Genomic DNA, 15195 nt, shown 5'->3' with positions numbered 1-15195 from the left:
CCTTATAGCTTCATCATGGCCTCTATGGATCGGCCCATGTTTCCGAACATTTGGTTAGGAACTTTATTCCTGATAGCATAACCATGATCACTCTCTACATCAGAATTTTTCTTTCAAGAAATTTTTTGTCAAAACATAATTTTGTAAACGTATAATTCTCCCAAATTCGGTTAAAAGTCTCTAATTTGTTATACTCGGTGTCCGATCATTGATGTTCCCTCAATCATTTACATCTATGGGACTTGTAGGACTACTGGAGTCAGAGTTGGCACATTCCTGCTGGCTCCGATGTCACTGCCTGGAGCATCAGTCGGATGATGGCTACACTATGATGGCTGATGAGCCAGAGGTTGGAGACCCCAGGCCAATGTACAGCTATGGGTTGTTTCCACGACACTCACATTTTTGTATCTTTTTGTACATAAATTTATGTTTATATCATTAAATATGTCATTTAATAACGTTACATCTTCTGTGTCTTGTAGGATGGACTCAATTCCCTGGTCCTTGACCTTGATTTCCCTGCACTACGGAAGAACAAGAACATTGACAACTTCCTAAATAGATGTAAGAGTTGATGCCTCGATTTCTATGTTGTTGTTTGTCCTTTATATATGTGAATGGGAGCTGAGCTTCTGGCTCCCCATATTGTGAATTTTCTGCCTTTGGACCCCGGGGCAAAATTCCTAATGGGGGCCCCCCAGACCATGACAGGGAAATAAGCTGCCTGTAGAGAAAAACAGCCAGCACATGTCCTAATGCAACGATCGGCCTTAGGCTACATTCACACTACAGTATGGGCGATATACGTCCCCCATACACTTCTATGGACTCACGGCCCTGTACGGGAGTGGTACGATGCAGCACACGTGCGGCACCGTACCGCTCCGTAGCCCGGGGAAAGATAGGACATGTCCTATATTTCCCCGTATTACGTCGCAGTGCACCATTAATTCCTATGGAGAGGGGCGGGGGTGAGCAGCGCTCACCTCCTCCTCCTCTCCCCGCGCTGCCGTGTGCCCGCCGTGCTACGGTGCGGCGGGCTCACGGCAGTGTGAATTTAGCCTTAGGTTGTGTTCCCAGCATGTCCACATTTAGATGTACTGCCCTCCACTGCTCGTCACTTCCATCTTATCCCATGTTTAATCCCTCGATTTTTAGTAAGCCTGTGCTGAACTACTGCTGCTGCAGTATCTCCTAATACACACCTCTGAAGCTGCTGCAGAACATCACAATACACACCTCCGTACCTGCTGCAGAAAATCACATTAAACATCTCTGTCCCTGCTGCAGAAGGGTTGAGGGATTTTGTTTTATTATTTTATATTTATTTTATATGTTTATTAATATTTTACATGTATGTGTTGTGTTTTTTTTTCATATTTTTTTATGTTCCCCATGATGTCATAAAAGATCCCTGGGGGACATTTTACATTTTCTCTTTATTACAAGTTTTCCAGTCTCTCTGGCTCCAGTTACAGGGCAAAAAGACCCCCAGAGCTGTACTAGATCTGCTTAAAAGAGGACCTGTCACCGAGAAGCAGCTCCTAGTGCCGAATTTCTTGGTGACAGGTCCTCTTTAACTCTTTCAAAGCCTGCGAGAAAGTGCCCGCTGGGTCTATAGAGCTGGGGGCAGTGCCTACATCTGCAGTCACTGCACAGCGCTACTTTATAACATGTCACAGTCCAGACCTAAATCCCCCCCAATCTGTGGTGTGACTGGAAAATACTATTCAAAAACATTCTCAAAACCAATATGGTGGAGCCAGAGCGATGCTGAAAAGAAGAACGGGCAAGCATTCCATCCTCTAGATGTGCAAGGGGAGTGAATACTTTTGCAACTCTTTTTATTTGACTCCCAGAAACCCAGACTGAGACACATGGGGGGAGATTTAACATCAAGTTTCTGAGGCAAAACTGCCCACGGAAACCAATCAGAGCTCAGCTTTCATTTTATAAACAGCTGTGGGGAAATGAAAGCTGAGCTCTGATTGGTGGCAGTGGGCAACTAGAACAGTTCTGCTCTAAGAGACTTAGGATAAATCTCCCCCTATAAAAGGTGCATTTGTAGAATCGGCCACCGCTGTGTGAATAAAGCCTTAGAAGGTAGAACACCAGAGGATGAAACTGGTCTTTGTTAAAGAGCATCTACCACCAGGATGATGAACTGTATGCAAATGAGCCTGAGGGGCTCCATGCTCCATAGGTGTTAATGGAGCCTGGAGCCCCTCAGGCTCATTTGCATATAACCTTTCATCCTGGTGTAGATGCCCTTTAATGCTCCTCCGTAGAGACTCTCATCTTATATATTCTCAGGATCATGTTATGTGTGTGACCAGCTATGTGCCGCTCCTAAGCACGAGCACAGTGTTACCATCTGGTGGATTTAGGAGAATTCTGCTGCTATATGGGGACTAGGATTACATGACTGGACAGATGTGTCATCTGTAAGGCCTGCAATGTTGGCCACAAGGGGTTCCCAAAAAACATGCGACTAAGGGCTCATTCACACAGGCGGTTTTTGAGGTCTGTATGCTTTCCTTATATTTTTTATTTTTTTTGCGTCTGGCATATGGACCCAGTGATTTCTATTGGTCTGTTCACACGGTTTAATTTTTGCACAGCTGGGCGCACAGTGAGAAAAATAATTGCAGCGTGCACTCTCCAAGCACGGATCTCCATAGAAGCCAATAGATCCGCACAAAAAAACGTGGGTGCTGTTTTTTTTTTTTTTTTTTTTTTTTTTTCCCGTCAAAAGTTACTAGGCAACCAACTGGACAGGGCAAAAAAGTAGATTAGAAACCCATTATACGGGCGTGAAAATAAACGGATGCGGATACAATACAGACTGAGCCCATCTGAATGAGCCCTATGACTTCTCAGAGGAGTGCGGGGACTTTCTAGTTTCACTAATTTGTTTTACGTTTTTACTACCAGAACTCAAAAAAAAATTACTTTTTTTTTTCTTCTTCTTTCAGATGAAAAAGTTGTGGCCGATGTGCGCAGACTACAGATGAAAGCAGAAGATTATGACGTCGTAAAAGTCATAGGGCGAGGAGCCTTTGGGGAAGTCCAGCTGGTAAGAAATTGTCTCTCCCCCCCCCCCCCCCGGCAATGACTTTTTTTTTTATTTTAATTTTTTTTTTCAATTTATTTTCAAATTTTTTTTTTTTTAATAAATATGCCCCCAATAAATGTCTGTCTGTCTGTTACTGGAGAAAACATACTGGGGGTCATTTACTAAGGGCCCGATTCGCGGTTTCCCAATGTGTTACCCGAATATTTCCAATTTGCACCGTTTTTTCCTGAATTGCCCCGGGTTTTTGGCGAACACGATTCGATTGTGGCGCCAGTATGCACGCGACTGGAATTGGGGGCGTGGCCGAACGAAAACCCGACGGATTCGGAGAAACCGCCGTATTTTTTTTTAAAAAAAAGTGTCGCTGGACACGCGCTTACCTTCACCAGGGATAGGATCGTGAACTCTGGCCGACCTCGGCGGACTTCAGCGCAGCAGGGACACCTGGTGGATGTCGGAGGAACTGCCTTAGTGAATCGCCGGAAGACCCGAATCCACCGGTGGATCGCGAATTGACCGGGTAAGTAAATCTGCTCCACTGTTTACACCAATTACACCACTACAAAGGGCCTAAATAATACCCCCACACAGTGACTCCATATTGTTAGTGTATAATAGCAGCTCTGGGCCAGTACTTTTCCATCTGGTGTCCTAGCTGTAGCATCTTCATGTACTTTCCTTCCAGCCCAGACCACAATGATGACTACTTCCAGCTATAACTTGTGACTATCCTTATACTACTCATAGATACTGAAGTCTGATCTACATATATCCATTTATATACATATATTTATATAATCTATATCTGTATCAGTCTAATATTTTCATTTATTTCTCATTTATTGGTTAAAATGTCTTGGGTCTGCCGGTATGTTATCATTTTGTGGCACTTTGCTTTGACAGGCTTGCCAGGGGCAGGCTTCAAGCAGCGGTATCTTCTGAACTGTGGCACATACTGTTCTGGTGTCATTTTAAAGAGGAGAATTGCCAACTCCACATCAAGATTGTGTTAGTAGGAGACACAGACATGGAAATATCCACTGTTAACGTTACAGTCCGGAGTGAGTTCTGTACGTAAACATTTCACTCCCTACTAAATTTAACACTGTGTCTGTGGAAACGCAAGCCTCGTGTGATATTGAAGGGGAGATTTCACTCTTTAAAATGACACCAGAACTGTGTGTTTGCAGGCGCCACAGTTCAGAAGGTATAGATAGACATTTGTAACTAGGGCTCATTTGTGGAAAAATCTAGTATGCACACTGCTGCCAGACTGGTTTAGGTTACCTCATCAGTGACATTTTGGACTTTGTGCCCCAATGACCGTCACATTACGGCAGCATACATCTAACTTCAGTGTAATTTGTCTATATAGCAATCTGGGTTATGGGTTAAGTTTTTATTTATTACTATCTTGATTTTTTTTTTATTTTTTTATAGGTTCGGCATAAAAACACACAAAAAGTTTATGCAATGAAACTGCTTAGTAAATTTGAAATGATAAAGAGATCGGATTCGGCCTTCTTTTGGGAAGAAAGGGATATCATGGCATTTGCAAACAGTCCCTGGGTAGTTCAGGTAATAGTTATGTTACCGATTTTCTTTTTATTGTATTGTTTTCAACTTTTACATACGATTACTGTATTTTTCGGACTATAAGGCGCACTAAAAACCCTTTGATTTTGTCAGAAATCAAAGGTGCGCCTTATAGTCCATTGCGCCTTATATATGAACTGTACTTACAGACAACAGCTGTCTTGAACTGCGCACAGGTCTGCCACCTGCTGGTCATTCATCCTTATAATCAGGTGCGCCTTATACTCCGGTGCGCCTTATATATGAACCTAGACATTTTGGCAGGCATTTATTGATGGTGCGCCCTATACTCCGAAAAATATCGCATATCCCAAAACTGATGTCAAAATGTCCTTTTTTTTTAATGTTTTGATCAAAACTGTGGGAGATGTATAATGTATGTTTTATTATTGTGCGCTGTTGTGTGCGCTGTTGTGTAGCTATCTCACCTCCAGTAGTGATGACTGTGTGTTGCTTGTTACAGCTGAATTGTGCCTTCCAAGATGAGAAGTATCTGTACATGGTGATGGAGTACATGCCTGGGGGAGACCTGGTCAACCTTATGAGCAACTACGACGTGCCCGAAAAGTGGGCAAAGTTCTACACCGCCGAAGTGGTCCTAGCCCTCGATGCCATTCACTCCATGGGTCTGATCCACCGAGACGTCAAGCCAGACAACATGCTACTAGACAAATACGGCCACCTGAAGCTGGCGGACTTTGGCACGTGTATGAAGATGGATGAAGTAAGTCCAAGAAACTAATATTTTAGACTGATGGTTAGAAAAAGAATTGCCGCCAAAGTCATATGCAAATTAACTGGGAAGAGTCTCTCGTTATCAGAGATGAGTCGCGCTGAGAGGCTAGGGAGAGAACCACGCTTCAGCTGCTGTTTTCTCAGGTTCCGTAGCACTAAGGACCATGCTTCTGATGCTGTTTTAAAGGGATTGTCCGACTATTACAAAAATTTGTGAGGTGGGCTGGCAAGGGTTTTTTCCCCCAAAAAATAAAGCTTTACTTGGCTACTCCGTCACTCCCATTGCCCCCTGGCGTGGTCTGTCAGAGCCGTTCCCCAGTTTGCTTACAGGGGCATGGAAGCTCCGCTCCAGTAACCTCTAGGGCGGCCAGATACATCCACCCGTCTCCTGTGCCAGCGCCTGATACATCGGGAGTGACTGAGGAGGTGAGTATAAGTTGTTGTTGTTGTTTTTTTAAAGATTTTTTTTTAAAAGCCTTGCCAGCCCACCTGGTACATTTTTGTAAAAGTCGGACAACCCCTTTAAAGAGAATTTGAGAGTCTTCAACTATGAAGCACAGTGTTATTGTAGGTATTTTTTTCTTAATATGACCAAAGATCTAGTTATGAATGTGAAACCTAAAGATCTCATTTCTGAATATGACTTCAAAGGAAACCCGTCATCGGCTTCTACCCCACTAAACTAGCAGCAACTTCAGGCAGGGTGTAAAGTGTCCTTTCTAGAATTCCCTTTTTTTTAATGGGAATTCTCACTAGTTTACATATATGTATGTATAGTTATGAAGGGTAGGATTCAAGATACCGTATAAACTTCCCCAGCGGCGCGTCATACTATGTGCCTGCCAGCCGGGGAAGATCAATGGCGGCACCCTGCAGAAGAAAGAAGACGGCGCGGAAGCCAGAAGACGAGCCGCATGGACATCGGGGGAGCAGCGCTGCACACCGGGGCCACCGGAGGGGGAGTATATAAGTTTTTTTTTTTTTTTTTTTTAATGCTGGGCTGTATACTACTGGGGGCTGGGCTGTATACTACTGGGGGCTGGGCTGTATACTACTGGGGGCTGGGCTGTATACTACTGGGGGCTGGGCTGTATACTACTGGGGGCTGGGCTGTATACTACTGGGGGCTGGGCTGTATACTACTGGGGGCTGGGCTGTATGCTACTGGGGGCTGGGCTGTATGCTACTGGGGGCTGTGCTGTATGCTACTGGGGGCTGTGCTGTATGCTACTGGGGGCTGTGCTGTATGCTACTGGGGGCTGTGCTGTATGCTACTGGGGGCTGTGCTGTATGCTACTGGGGGCTGTGCTGTATGCTACTGGGGGCTGTGCTGTATGCTACTGGGGGCTGTGCTGTATGCTACTGGGGGCCGGGCTGTATGCTACTGGGGGCCGGGCTGTACGCTACTGGGGGCCGGGCTGTACGCTACTGGGGGCCGGGCTGTACGCTACTGGGGGCCGGGCTGTACGCTACTGGGGGCCGGGCTGTACGCTACTGGGGGCCGGGCTGTACGCTACTGGGGGCCGGGCTGTACGCTACTGGGGGCCGGGCTGTACGCTACTGGGGGCCGGGCTGTACGCTACTGGGGGCCGGGCTGTACGCTACTGGGGGCCGGGCTGTACGCTACTGGGGGCCGGGCTGTACGCTACTGGGGGCCGGGCTGTACGCTACTGGGGGCCGGGCTGTACGCTACTGGGGGCCGGGCTGTACGGCTATATACTGGGGGGGGGGGGGGGGTCTGTGAACAATGCATTTCCCACCCTCGGCTTATACTCAAATCAATAGGTTTTCCCAGTTTTTGGTGGTAAAATTAGGGGTCTCAGCTTATACTCGGCTCGGCTTATACTCTAGTATATACGGTATCCTCTTTTAGTGTGCGTTGGCTGTGTTTCTGATTAATAAGCATGCAATGGATGACTCGGACAAATTGCTGATGCAAGATTTGCTAATGCTGTTACCCCAGGGCAAAAATCAGCACTGTGTAAGCTTTATTTGGATCCACAAATCTATATAGAAATTTGGAAAGAAGCAGAATGGGGCAGAGAATTGTTTTGGTTATGATCCACGATGTCGGCGCCATCTTAAAATGTATTCTCTGTTACAATGCTTTTAGGAAAATAGGACAAGTAGAAATGACAGGATTTGATCAGCTAGGTTTACCTTAACAGTTATGGTTGTGTATATATATGTAATATGTAGCATGTATGTATATGTGTGATAATGAGCAGAGAAGAGTCACATTTTACCTGAAATGAGTCAAGTTTGGAGGCTGAAGGGGGGAGTATCTTTTACCCTTTAGTACAAAGCAACATTCTTTTTGTGTCATGATATGATAATCTCATCTTTAAGATTCCATCAGACTTGTGGTTCTGTTAGCTACAGAAGCGGAGATATGTGACATTAAAGACTTATTTGGAAGAGCGCGGAGCTGCAGATAAAAATAAAATTCCCTTTTTTAAAAAAAAAATTTTGTATTTTTTTGGTTCTATAGCTCACAGAACTTGACACATCTCTAGTAAAATATGACTTTAAAGGGGATTTTTTTTTTCATTTAGTTTTTTTTTTTTTTTTTTAAACAAATAAACGGGTGGTATTTCACATTAGTGATTATTTTGGAAAGGGCGTTTTATCCCCTACCTGAGGGGGCTTCTAGTTTATTACGGTAATATCTGTTGAGCGTAAAGCTTAAAAGCGGAGACTTTCATCTGTAAACTGATATCGGAACCATCATTTTATGTACTTTGGAGCCTAAGGGTGATGCCACACAATGGCGTTTTGAACTTGTTTTTGGTCCGTTTTTAAGCAGTCCATTAAAAACGCATGTGTTTTTGACAGGTTTTTACCAATTATGTTAATTTATAACTGGTCAAAAACGGATGCGTTTTTGGACAGACTGCTTAAAAACGGACCAAAAACTGGTTCCAAACGCCATGTGTGGCATCACCCTAAAGTATCGGCATCTGAAGTAACACTCCTCTTTCCAGCCTCTCCAGTGTGACTCCTCTCAGAGAAAAAGTGACTCATTTGGATATGACTTTGTTAATAATTTTTTTTTAATGTAGGGAACTAGACAATTTTAACATTAAAAAAGGGATGATCTAACGCAGTGATGGCGAACCTTTTAGAGCCTGAGTGCCCAAACTTCAACCAAAAGCCACTTATTTATTGCAGAGTGCCACCGCAGCAATTTAAGCAATAATTTATTTATCCTTGTTCTTTGGCAACTTTCAATCGTTCAGCCTCCTAAAGAGACCAACGCAGTTGAAAAGAGGAGAGCAAATCATTGTAGGAAGATTCTTTGAGTCCTGTCAGGTGTACTTCATGCTGGGGTGATGGCCTGGGTGCCCACACAGAGGGCTCCGAGTGCCGTCTCTGGCACCAGTGCCATAGGTTCGCCACCACTGATCTAACGGATATTTCATTTCCTAATACAGTGAAGTAACATGAGTTTGTGGTGTTACAATGAACGCTGCAAATTGCCGTCAGTCCGCCGCAGAGAGATTCTCCGACGTGTCTGACGGCCATTGTGTGACTTGGCGAAGCTCAGTGTTGTGTTTTTGTTCTCATCGGATTGTATACATTTAATAGGCTCATTATATTGGGGTTTTGTCTCCTAATTACAGAGGTGCGGCAGTAGCCATTTGTCTGTGTTGGTGCACTGGCAGCAGTGTGATAGATGCTAATTGCTGGCTGCTTCCATGGTCTTTACATGTCGGAGTGTGGATCCCCCCCTCCCCAGTGTCACAATGAAGTCTTAGTCTATGCACATTCCAGGCGCACATGCCAGAAACCTGTATTAAATTCTTCCTGAAGCCGTCACAGTCGCTGCTTCCGCTCCTGAGGGCTCTGCACTTTTTAAGAACAAAGTACAGAATGTGCCAGCCAGCTCTTTCCGGCCTCGCTTGGATGTTGCCATATAGGAGCAGGATATATGCGAGGAATGAGGCTGATTAATAGAATATTTTAGGGATTATTTTCTTTTTTGGGAAGTCTGATGTGATGAAATGCTGAGGATTGCATTGCTATTAGCACCAGCTAGTGGTTAGATGGCGGTATAACATGGTGCTAGTCAGTGCCGTTTTATAAATGAAGATGAATATTGGTGGATGTGGTTTTTTTTGTCTGTTATCTATTGTCATCTGCTTATTTATATACATCTGGACTATATACTGATGGATTGGTGGGATTTAGTCTCCATTAACAATTTATTTAATGTGAACAACTAATCGAAGTCATTATCTAAAGGGGATGAATATCAGATAATTACTTTCTTGAATGGATTCTTTCTTCTTTTTTTTTTTTTTTTTGGCCCTGTTCAGTTAGGCCAGAACTTCATGACCCCATCTCCCACGCTGCAGTCTCATTTCACTTGATAAAGGAGTTTAGACAACTCCCAAACGCATTGTGACCCCAGATATTAAGTAAACGTTTCACCAAACCTTACGACGTGAAGCTTTCGAATCACTGTGTGCGCCCTCCTTGACAGTCCCCCACGTACTCCACTAGATATCGAGGCCAGAACTTTGACAGGTTACTACAGTCAGTAGCGGGTAATAATATGGGCGGTTTGGGAGGCCGCCCGGGGCTCAAGGATTCTAGGGGGCCCATGACCACCTAAACTAATCGCCAAGTTTGATAGTACCATTTACAGATAATAAAGAGAAGGAACTTCAGCTATGAAATCCTCATGCTTTCAACACATACTTATACAAGGGTCCTCTGAAGGTCCTCCAAAGGTGCACAAACCATATGAAGGAAGAAAATGCCATTAAAAAATAACTTGTAATACAGCCCCAGGGCCCATGGCTGTCTAATCCACCCCTGACTACAGTTTAGCCACTGTGCCTATAGGAAGTCACTGGTAGACTAAGACACATCACTTCTCTATTATTGGGTTAGGTTACAGCTCTCTCTCTTCTCATTGGCAGATGCACACCAACCAATCAGCTAAGAAATTGTATTACTGCTACAGTAGCCGGTTTCTCTAGTGCCACAATCGGCCATAAATGGAAACCTGTATTCTGCTGCCCAGTCTTGGGGTATTCACTACCAATCAACTTGTCCTTTCACAGATTAGTTTCTGAAATAATTAGTTAAAGAGAACCTGTCATGCAAAATAACCCCCTAAACTAAATATATTTTCATAAACTGCCATTAGAGAGCATTGCCTCTGTCCCTTCATTGTCCCTCTACATGCCTGTAAACCTAAGCAACGAGGTCCTAAAGCTGTATGCAAATGACCTGTGAGATGTCCAATGAAGCATTAGCATATTCAAGCTGTCCACTCTATTCATGAGTGGGAGGTACAGCCACACCCCCAGTGCTTGACTGACAGCCTGTGTAATGATGTGAGGCTGTATAATGATGTTCTTCCTGGTGCTGGTGCCCCCTGCAGCCTGTGTGTGCATGTGTGTGCATGTGTGTGCATGTGTGTGTGTTTAGGAGAGATACAGAAGCTCCAGGCTGCAGCCATGTTACAGCAGAACATGTCAGATTCATGTGTAGCTGATGTCTGTGTCTCTCACCTGTATATTAGGAGGATGCAGCATGTCAGCAGATGCAGCACTCACACTAGCAATACTTTACTATACATTACACACAGACATGAGCAGGGAGAGGGGAGGGGTAACAGGGGTGACATCACTGCCTCTGACCATGTGACCAGCCTCATTCACATGATAAAAAATAGATGATTTTACAATGAATAATGTATGAAATAACTAGATAAAGGCTGGGATGGATCCTTGTGAGCTGCTCCAACAGGTAGTAGTGACAGGGCAAGTGACACAGACCTGATGACAGGTGTCCTTTAATAAATGTATATAAAATCCTATGAAAAAGACCTTTTTCTATACTTGATTCCTTCTCTGGCTTCCTTGACCTCTCAAAACTAGAAAAATATCAGATAAAATACATTACAAATGTGTTAAGGAAATTTGAACTAAAGGGATTGTTCACTTAAACTAAACTTTAAAAGGGTACGTATACAACTTATACTTAACAGTCGTGGGTTCATGACTTCCGAGCAGCAGGACTTTATGTCATGTCCTGTGTCCTGCTGGCTACCAACGGATGGAGGAGGCGGTGCAGTTATCACTGTATGGGTGTATCCACACACCCCTCCAACCACTGATATGGGAATGGCTGTGATGCAGGGTGTCTGTATATAATAATGAGTGCACAGCCGCCTCCACCGGAAGACAGCAGGACAGGGGATGTCACAGGAAGTCACGAGTCCTGCCGACCGAGGGTCTTGTGATCTGTGGCGAGCTGCAAATGTTACCAGGGTCAATATTACATGGGTGATATACTGACCCAGTTAGGGAATAGTATAAATGGCCAATCCTGAGGGGCTGTCCATCATTGATATTTATAGGCACTGTGTAATTCCTGTGGTGAAGGGAAGGGAAGACATATTCTGATGAACGTATTGTTAGGGGATCCTTTTCCAAAGTGGAGAACCCAAGGGGTTTTCTGGGAATTTGTGGTAGGAATAACCCAAAGTAAGTGTTCTGACCATGCTCTGGTTCCAGGGTTGGGGCACTTTAGGGCCATTTTGGCCAATCATTGGTTTCAGGATGTCACTCCGGCCATGATGGAAGCGACAAAGACCAAGAGACCACCAAGACGCTGGAGCTGAGAGGCAGCTTGGTAGCTTTGTCCCATCCCCTAGTAACCGTGTTTTAATGTCCACAGGGACGTTAGGATGATTTCCGTGGGATTTCCCAGACCTTTACCAAACTGCAATGAGCTACTTGTTTGCTACATGGCGCCCCCTACAGGGGCAAATATACAAGATAATACAAGTTTTTCATTGTTAATCCAACTTCTTCAAGAATTGTTGCAGTTATATGAAGACATATTTGTCTACCTCTAAGTTGTACTAGATATCATAAAAATAAATCGGTGCCCGCGATAAACATTAACCCTTTTACATATATATGTATATGTGCGGTAGGCATGCATTGCACGGCAGAGAATATTGTATTAGGGAAGGCATATAATGGTTACTTGCAAAACCCAAACATATAAATGAAGTTAAGAGCCATTTAACAAGGTGCTAAAGGCTTTTACGGGAGCGGCGAGCCGTCCCACCGCATGTTTTTACTAGAGCCTGGCACTGGGTTTTATTGAATCCTGGCCTGGCAGTGCCCCGGGGTAAGCAGGCGTTGTGGTTAGCTGTACAAGATAAGCGGCGGATATCAGTTGTCTTGAGAAACACAGGCATTTATTTAGCTGGGAGAGCGTGTTCCAATGTCAATATTCCCCGCGAGCTTCTGGTCGTCTCTACTAATGGGATTGTGATGAGTAACGTTTCACTAGGTGTGTGGAGAAGTGACTGTGCCTGGATGAAGGACCGGTGTGACTGGCACACTTGTGTTTTTTGGCTTTGATTGTAGTGTGGACAGGTTTATGATTTGGGACACACCAAGATAAGATTTTCAAGTTTTTGGGGCAGCTGTTTTAAGAAGAATTTGGTTCACTGTAGATGCCAGTCAAAAGTTACCGGTAATGTAGTAAATGTTTCAGTTGGTGACGAGATCAATCACCCTGGTTACATAGGAGGAGCAGTCACCCCCTCTCTATTCTGTAGATTTTAGGTGATGGCATAAACTTAGCCTAGACTAGATAAATGTAGGTATTTACCGAACCTGAATGATGGACGGACACAAACCCTACTAAAAACTCTTGTTCTCACTCATGAACCTGTGTTCTAGGGCCGGAACGAAAGTGATTTACTCACCATTGATACTTATTACAGTTGAGCATGTGTGATTATCTACTATTCTTCTTTCTACCCCGTACTCATCAATTTCAACGTGGAGATTGTCGGGGTAAGAAAAAAACACTCTCAAAACCACTGAAATCCAATCTACTGATCTTCTTTGCCTCGACTTTTGCTTTCAAGGGAGAGTTGTAAGCTCTCATGCAAATTAGATGGTCAATTAGCCCGTCGAAATTGGTGGGTTTGGAGAATCTTGATCTAGGGGTGAGGACAATTCAAAACAATAGAAGATCCCTACAGTCTGAATGAGATGCACTGATAGCCTTAGGGTCCTACAATGAGTAGTAGGAGATGTACCTAGGTACTGAGCCAACCAAAGGCATTCTACCAGTTGCTGTAAGACATATTGGTCTACAACGGCTTCACAGATTAGTCTGTATTACCTGTATTTAGCCCGAAAAGCAGTAGTTTTTTTTTTTTTTTTTTGTTTTTTTAAAGTACTTTTCATTATGTATTTTTTCTGATTTATTTGTATATGGAGAGGGGACTAATTTGTGTGAGGTCGATTCTTTCTGCAATAGAAAGTCACCCCTGATAATTGAGTTGCGGTAATTTTGAATTAAATTGAGTTTGTGCCATGTAGTGGAAAATTGAGTAGATGCTTGAGTTTTTCTTTTTTTAATGGAAAAGTTAGCAACCCTGGCTCTTATCGGTTCCCGTTCCGTGCGTGTTACCACGTGCCACATACTACCAAACAAATAACCGTTCCAAACCGATGTCACCGAGCCCAATAATAGTTGCTAGAGAAGATGCAGACAGCTCCTGGCCACATAGGCCTACCGCTAATGAACTGAGGCATGTACGTCTTGATGCATTTACTAGCAGATCTGTCAGGACGCGTACGGTTGTGACAAACAGTGCTGCTTATTTATTACTAGAAGAAACGGATAAAGTGTTACAGAACAGGCTGTCTGGATGTTTGTGGTTGTGCAGATTGGAGCTCGCTGCATATATGGTCATGCCCTGGGAATGTTCTATGGTCATGCCCCGGGAATGTTCTACTACAGAATTGGGTAAATGAGAGAAGGGATGTGTTTGGAGTTCTCCTTCAATATATATGATGCAACATGCATTCAATTTAATAGATGAAATTCCTTTGACTTGAAGAATATAACTGGGTAACAGGCAAAAAAAAAATCCTAAAAATTGGGTCTCTTTAAATTTTGTACGCCCACTTTTCAAAAAGAGAATTTTCTCATGTACTTCTATAGTTTTATTTGAGAGGAAACCGAACCATTTCCGTTTCTGCAAGCCGACTTATCTCCTGTTGGAAAACTTCTTCCATTAGACTCTTAAAGGGTTAGATAAGACAGTCTGCGGTGACATAAGAGCAGGAGACGTTGACTGCAACATGACACAGGAGGCCGAAAATGGAACATGAGTCACCGCCGACTAAACTTGCGGTGTTTCCGGTCACAGTCCAGGCCTTCCTGTCACCATTCACTCAGTGACTCGCACATAATGGAAATCCTCATGGCGTTCCAAAACAATAGTAAAAATAACAAAGGGAGGCTCCAGCTCTGGTGATTGCCTGCTCTGCTTTGTATCATATGGCCATCATTTTGTAGATGTGTTCTGAACAAATGTAAGAACTTGATCCTTCTTTACCCAACAAGGGTCAGCACTGGAGATGCCCTTAACCACACAACAAGCTCTGTACCAAAACGATGATGTCCCCCCTCCCCCATTCACTGACTACACTGTGTGCTTAGTTGTATGCCACACTCATGCGATTTTCCTGATGTCCTAGACAGGTATGGTGCGTTGTGATACTGCCGTGGGAACTCCAGATTACATATCACCTGAAGTGCTGAAGTCTCAAGGAGGAGATGGCTACTACGGGCGGGAATGTGACTGGTGGTCGGTCGGGGTCTTCCTTTTTGAAATGCTGGTTGGTGAGTAAATAATTTTTTGTGCATGAGGCCTTGGGCTATATTCACACGCCTGTTACTATTCTCAGCCGCAGGTTTCACAGCTGAATGTCACTAAGAACTCTGCT

At 44.0% G+C, this 15195-nt stretch overlaps 1 protein-coding gene across 4 annotated transcripts in view; it reads left to right on the top strand.

The window, feature by feature from the left end:
- The window catches only part of ROCK2 (Rho associated coiled-coil containing protein kinase 2), a 105529-nt gene that overhangs the window by 50493 nt on the left and 39841 nt on the right, over positions 1 to 15195 (top strand). For all 4 annotated transcript variants that reach the window (XM_072143590.1, XM_072143592.1, XM_072143593.1 and 1 more), the window contains exons 2-6: positions 486 to 567; positions 2979 to 3079; positions 4520 to 4657; positions 5139 to 5399; positions 14947 to 15091. In XM_072143590.1, coding sequence (XP_071999691.1) covers positions 486 to 567; positions 2979 to 3079; positions 4520 to 4657; positions 5139 to 5399; positions 14947 to 15091 — 727 coding nt within the window. The remainder of the gene's footprint in view (positions 1 to 485; positions 568 to 2978; positions 3080 to 4519; positions 4658 to 5138; positions 5400 to 14946; positions 15092 to 15195) is intronic.

This window comes from Engystomops pustulosus, chromosome 3, assembly GCF_040894005.1.
Source record: "Engystomops pustulosus chromosome 3, aEngPut4.maternal, whole genome shotgun sequence".
Lineage (NCBI taxonomy): Eukaryota > Metazoa > Chordata > Amphibia > Anura > Leptodactylidae > Engystomops > Engystomops pustulosus.
This window is presented reverse-complemented; position numbering and strand designations above follow the sequence as displayed.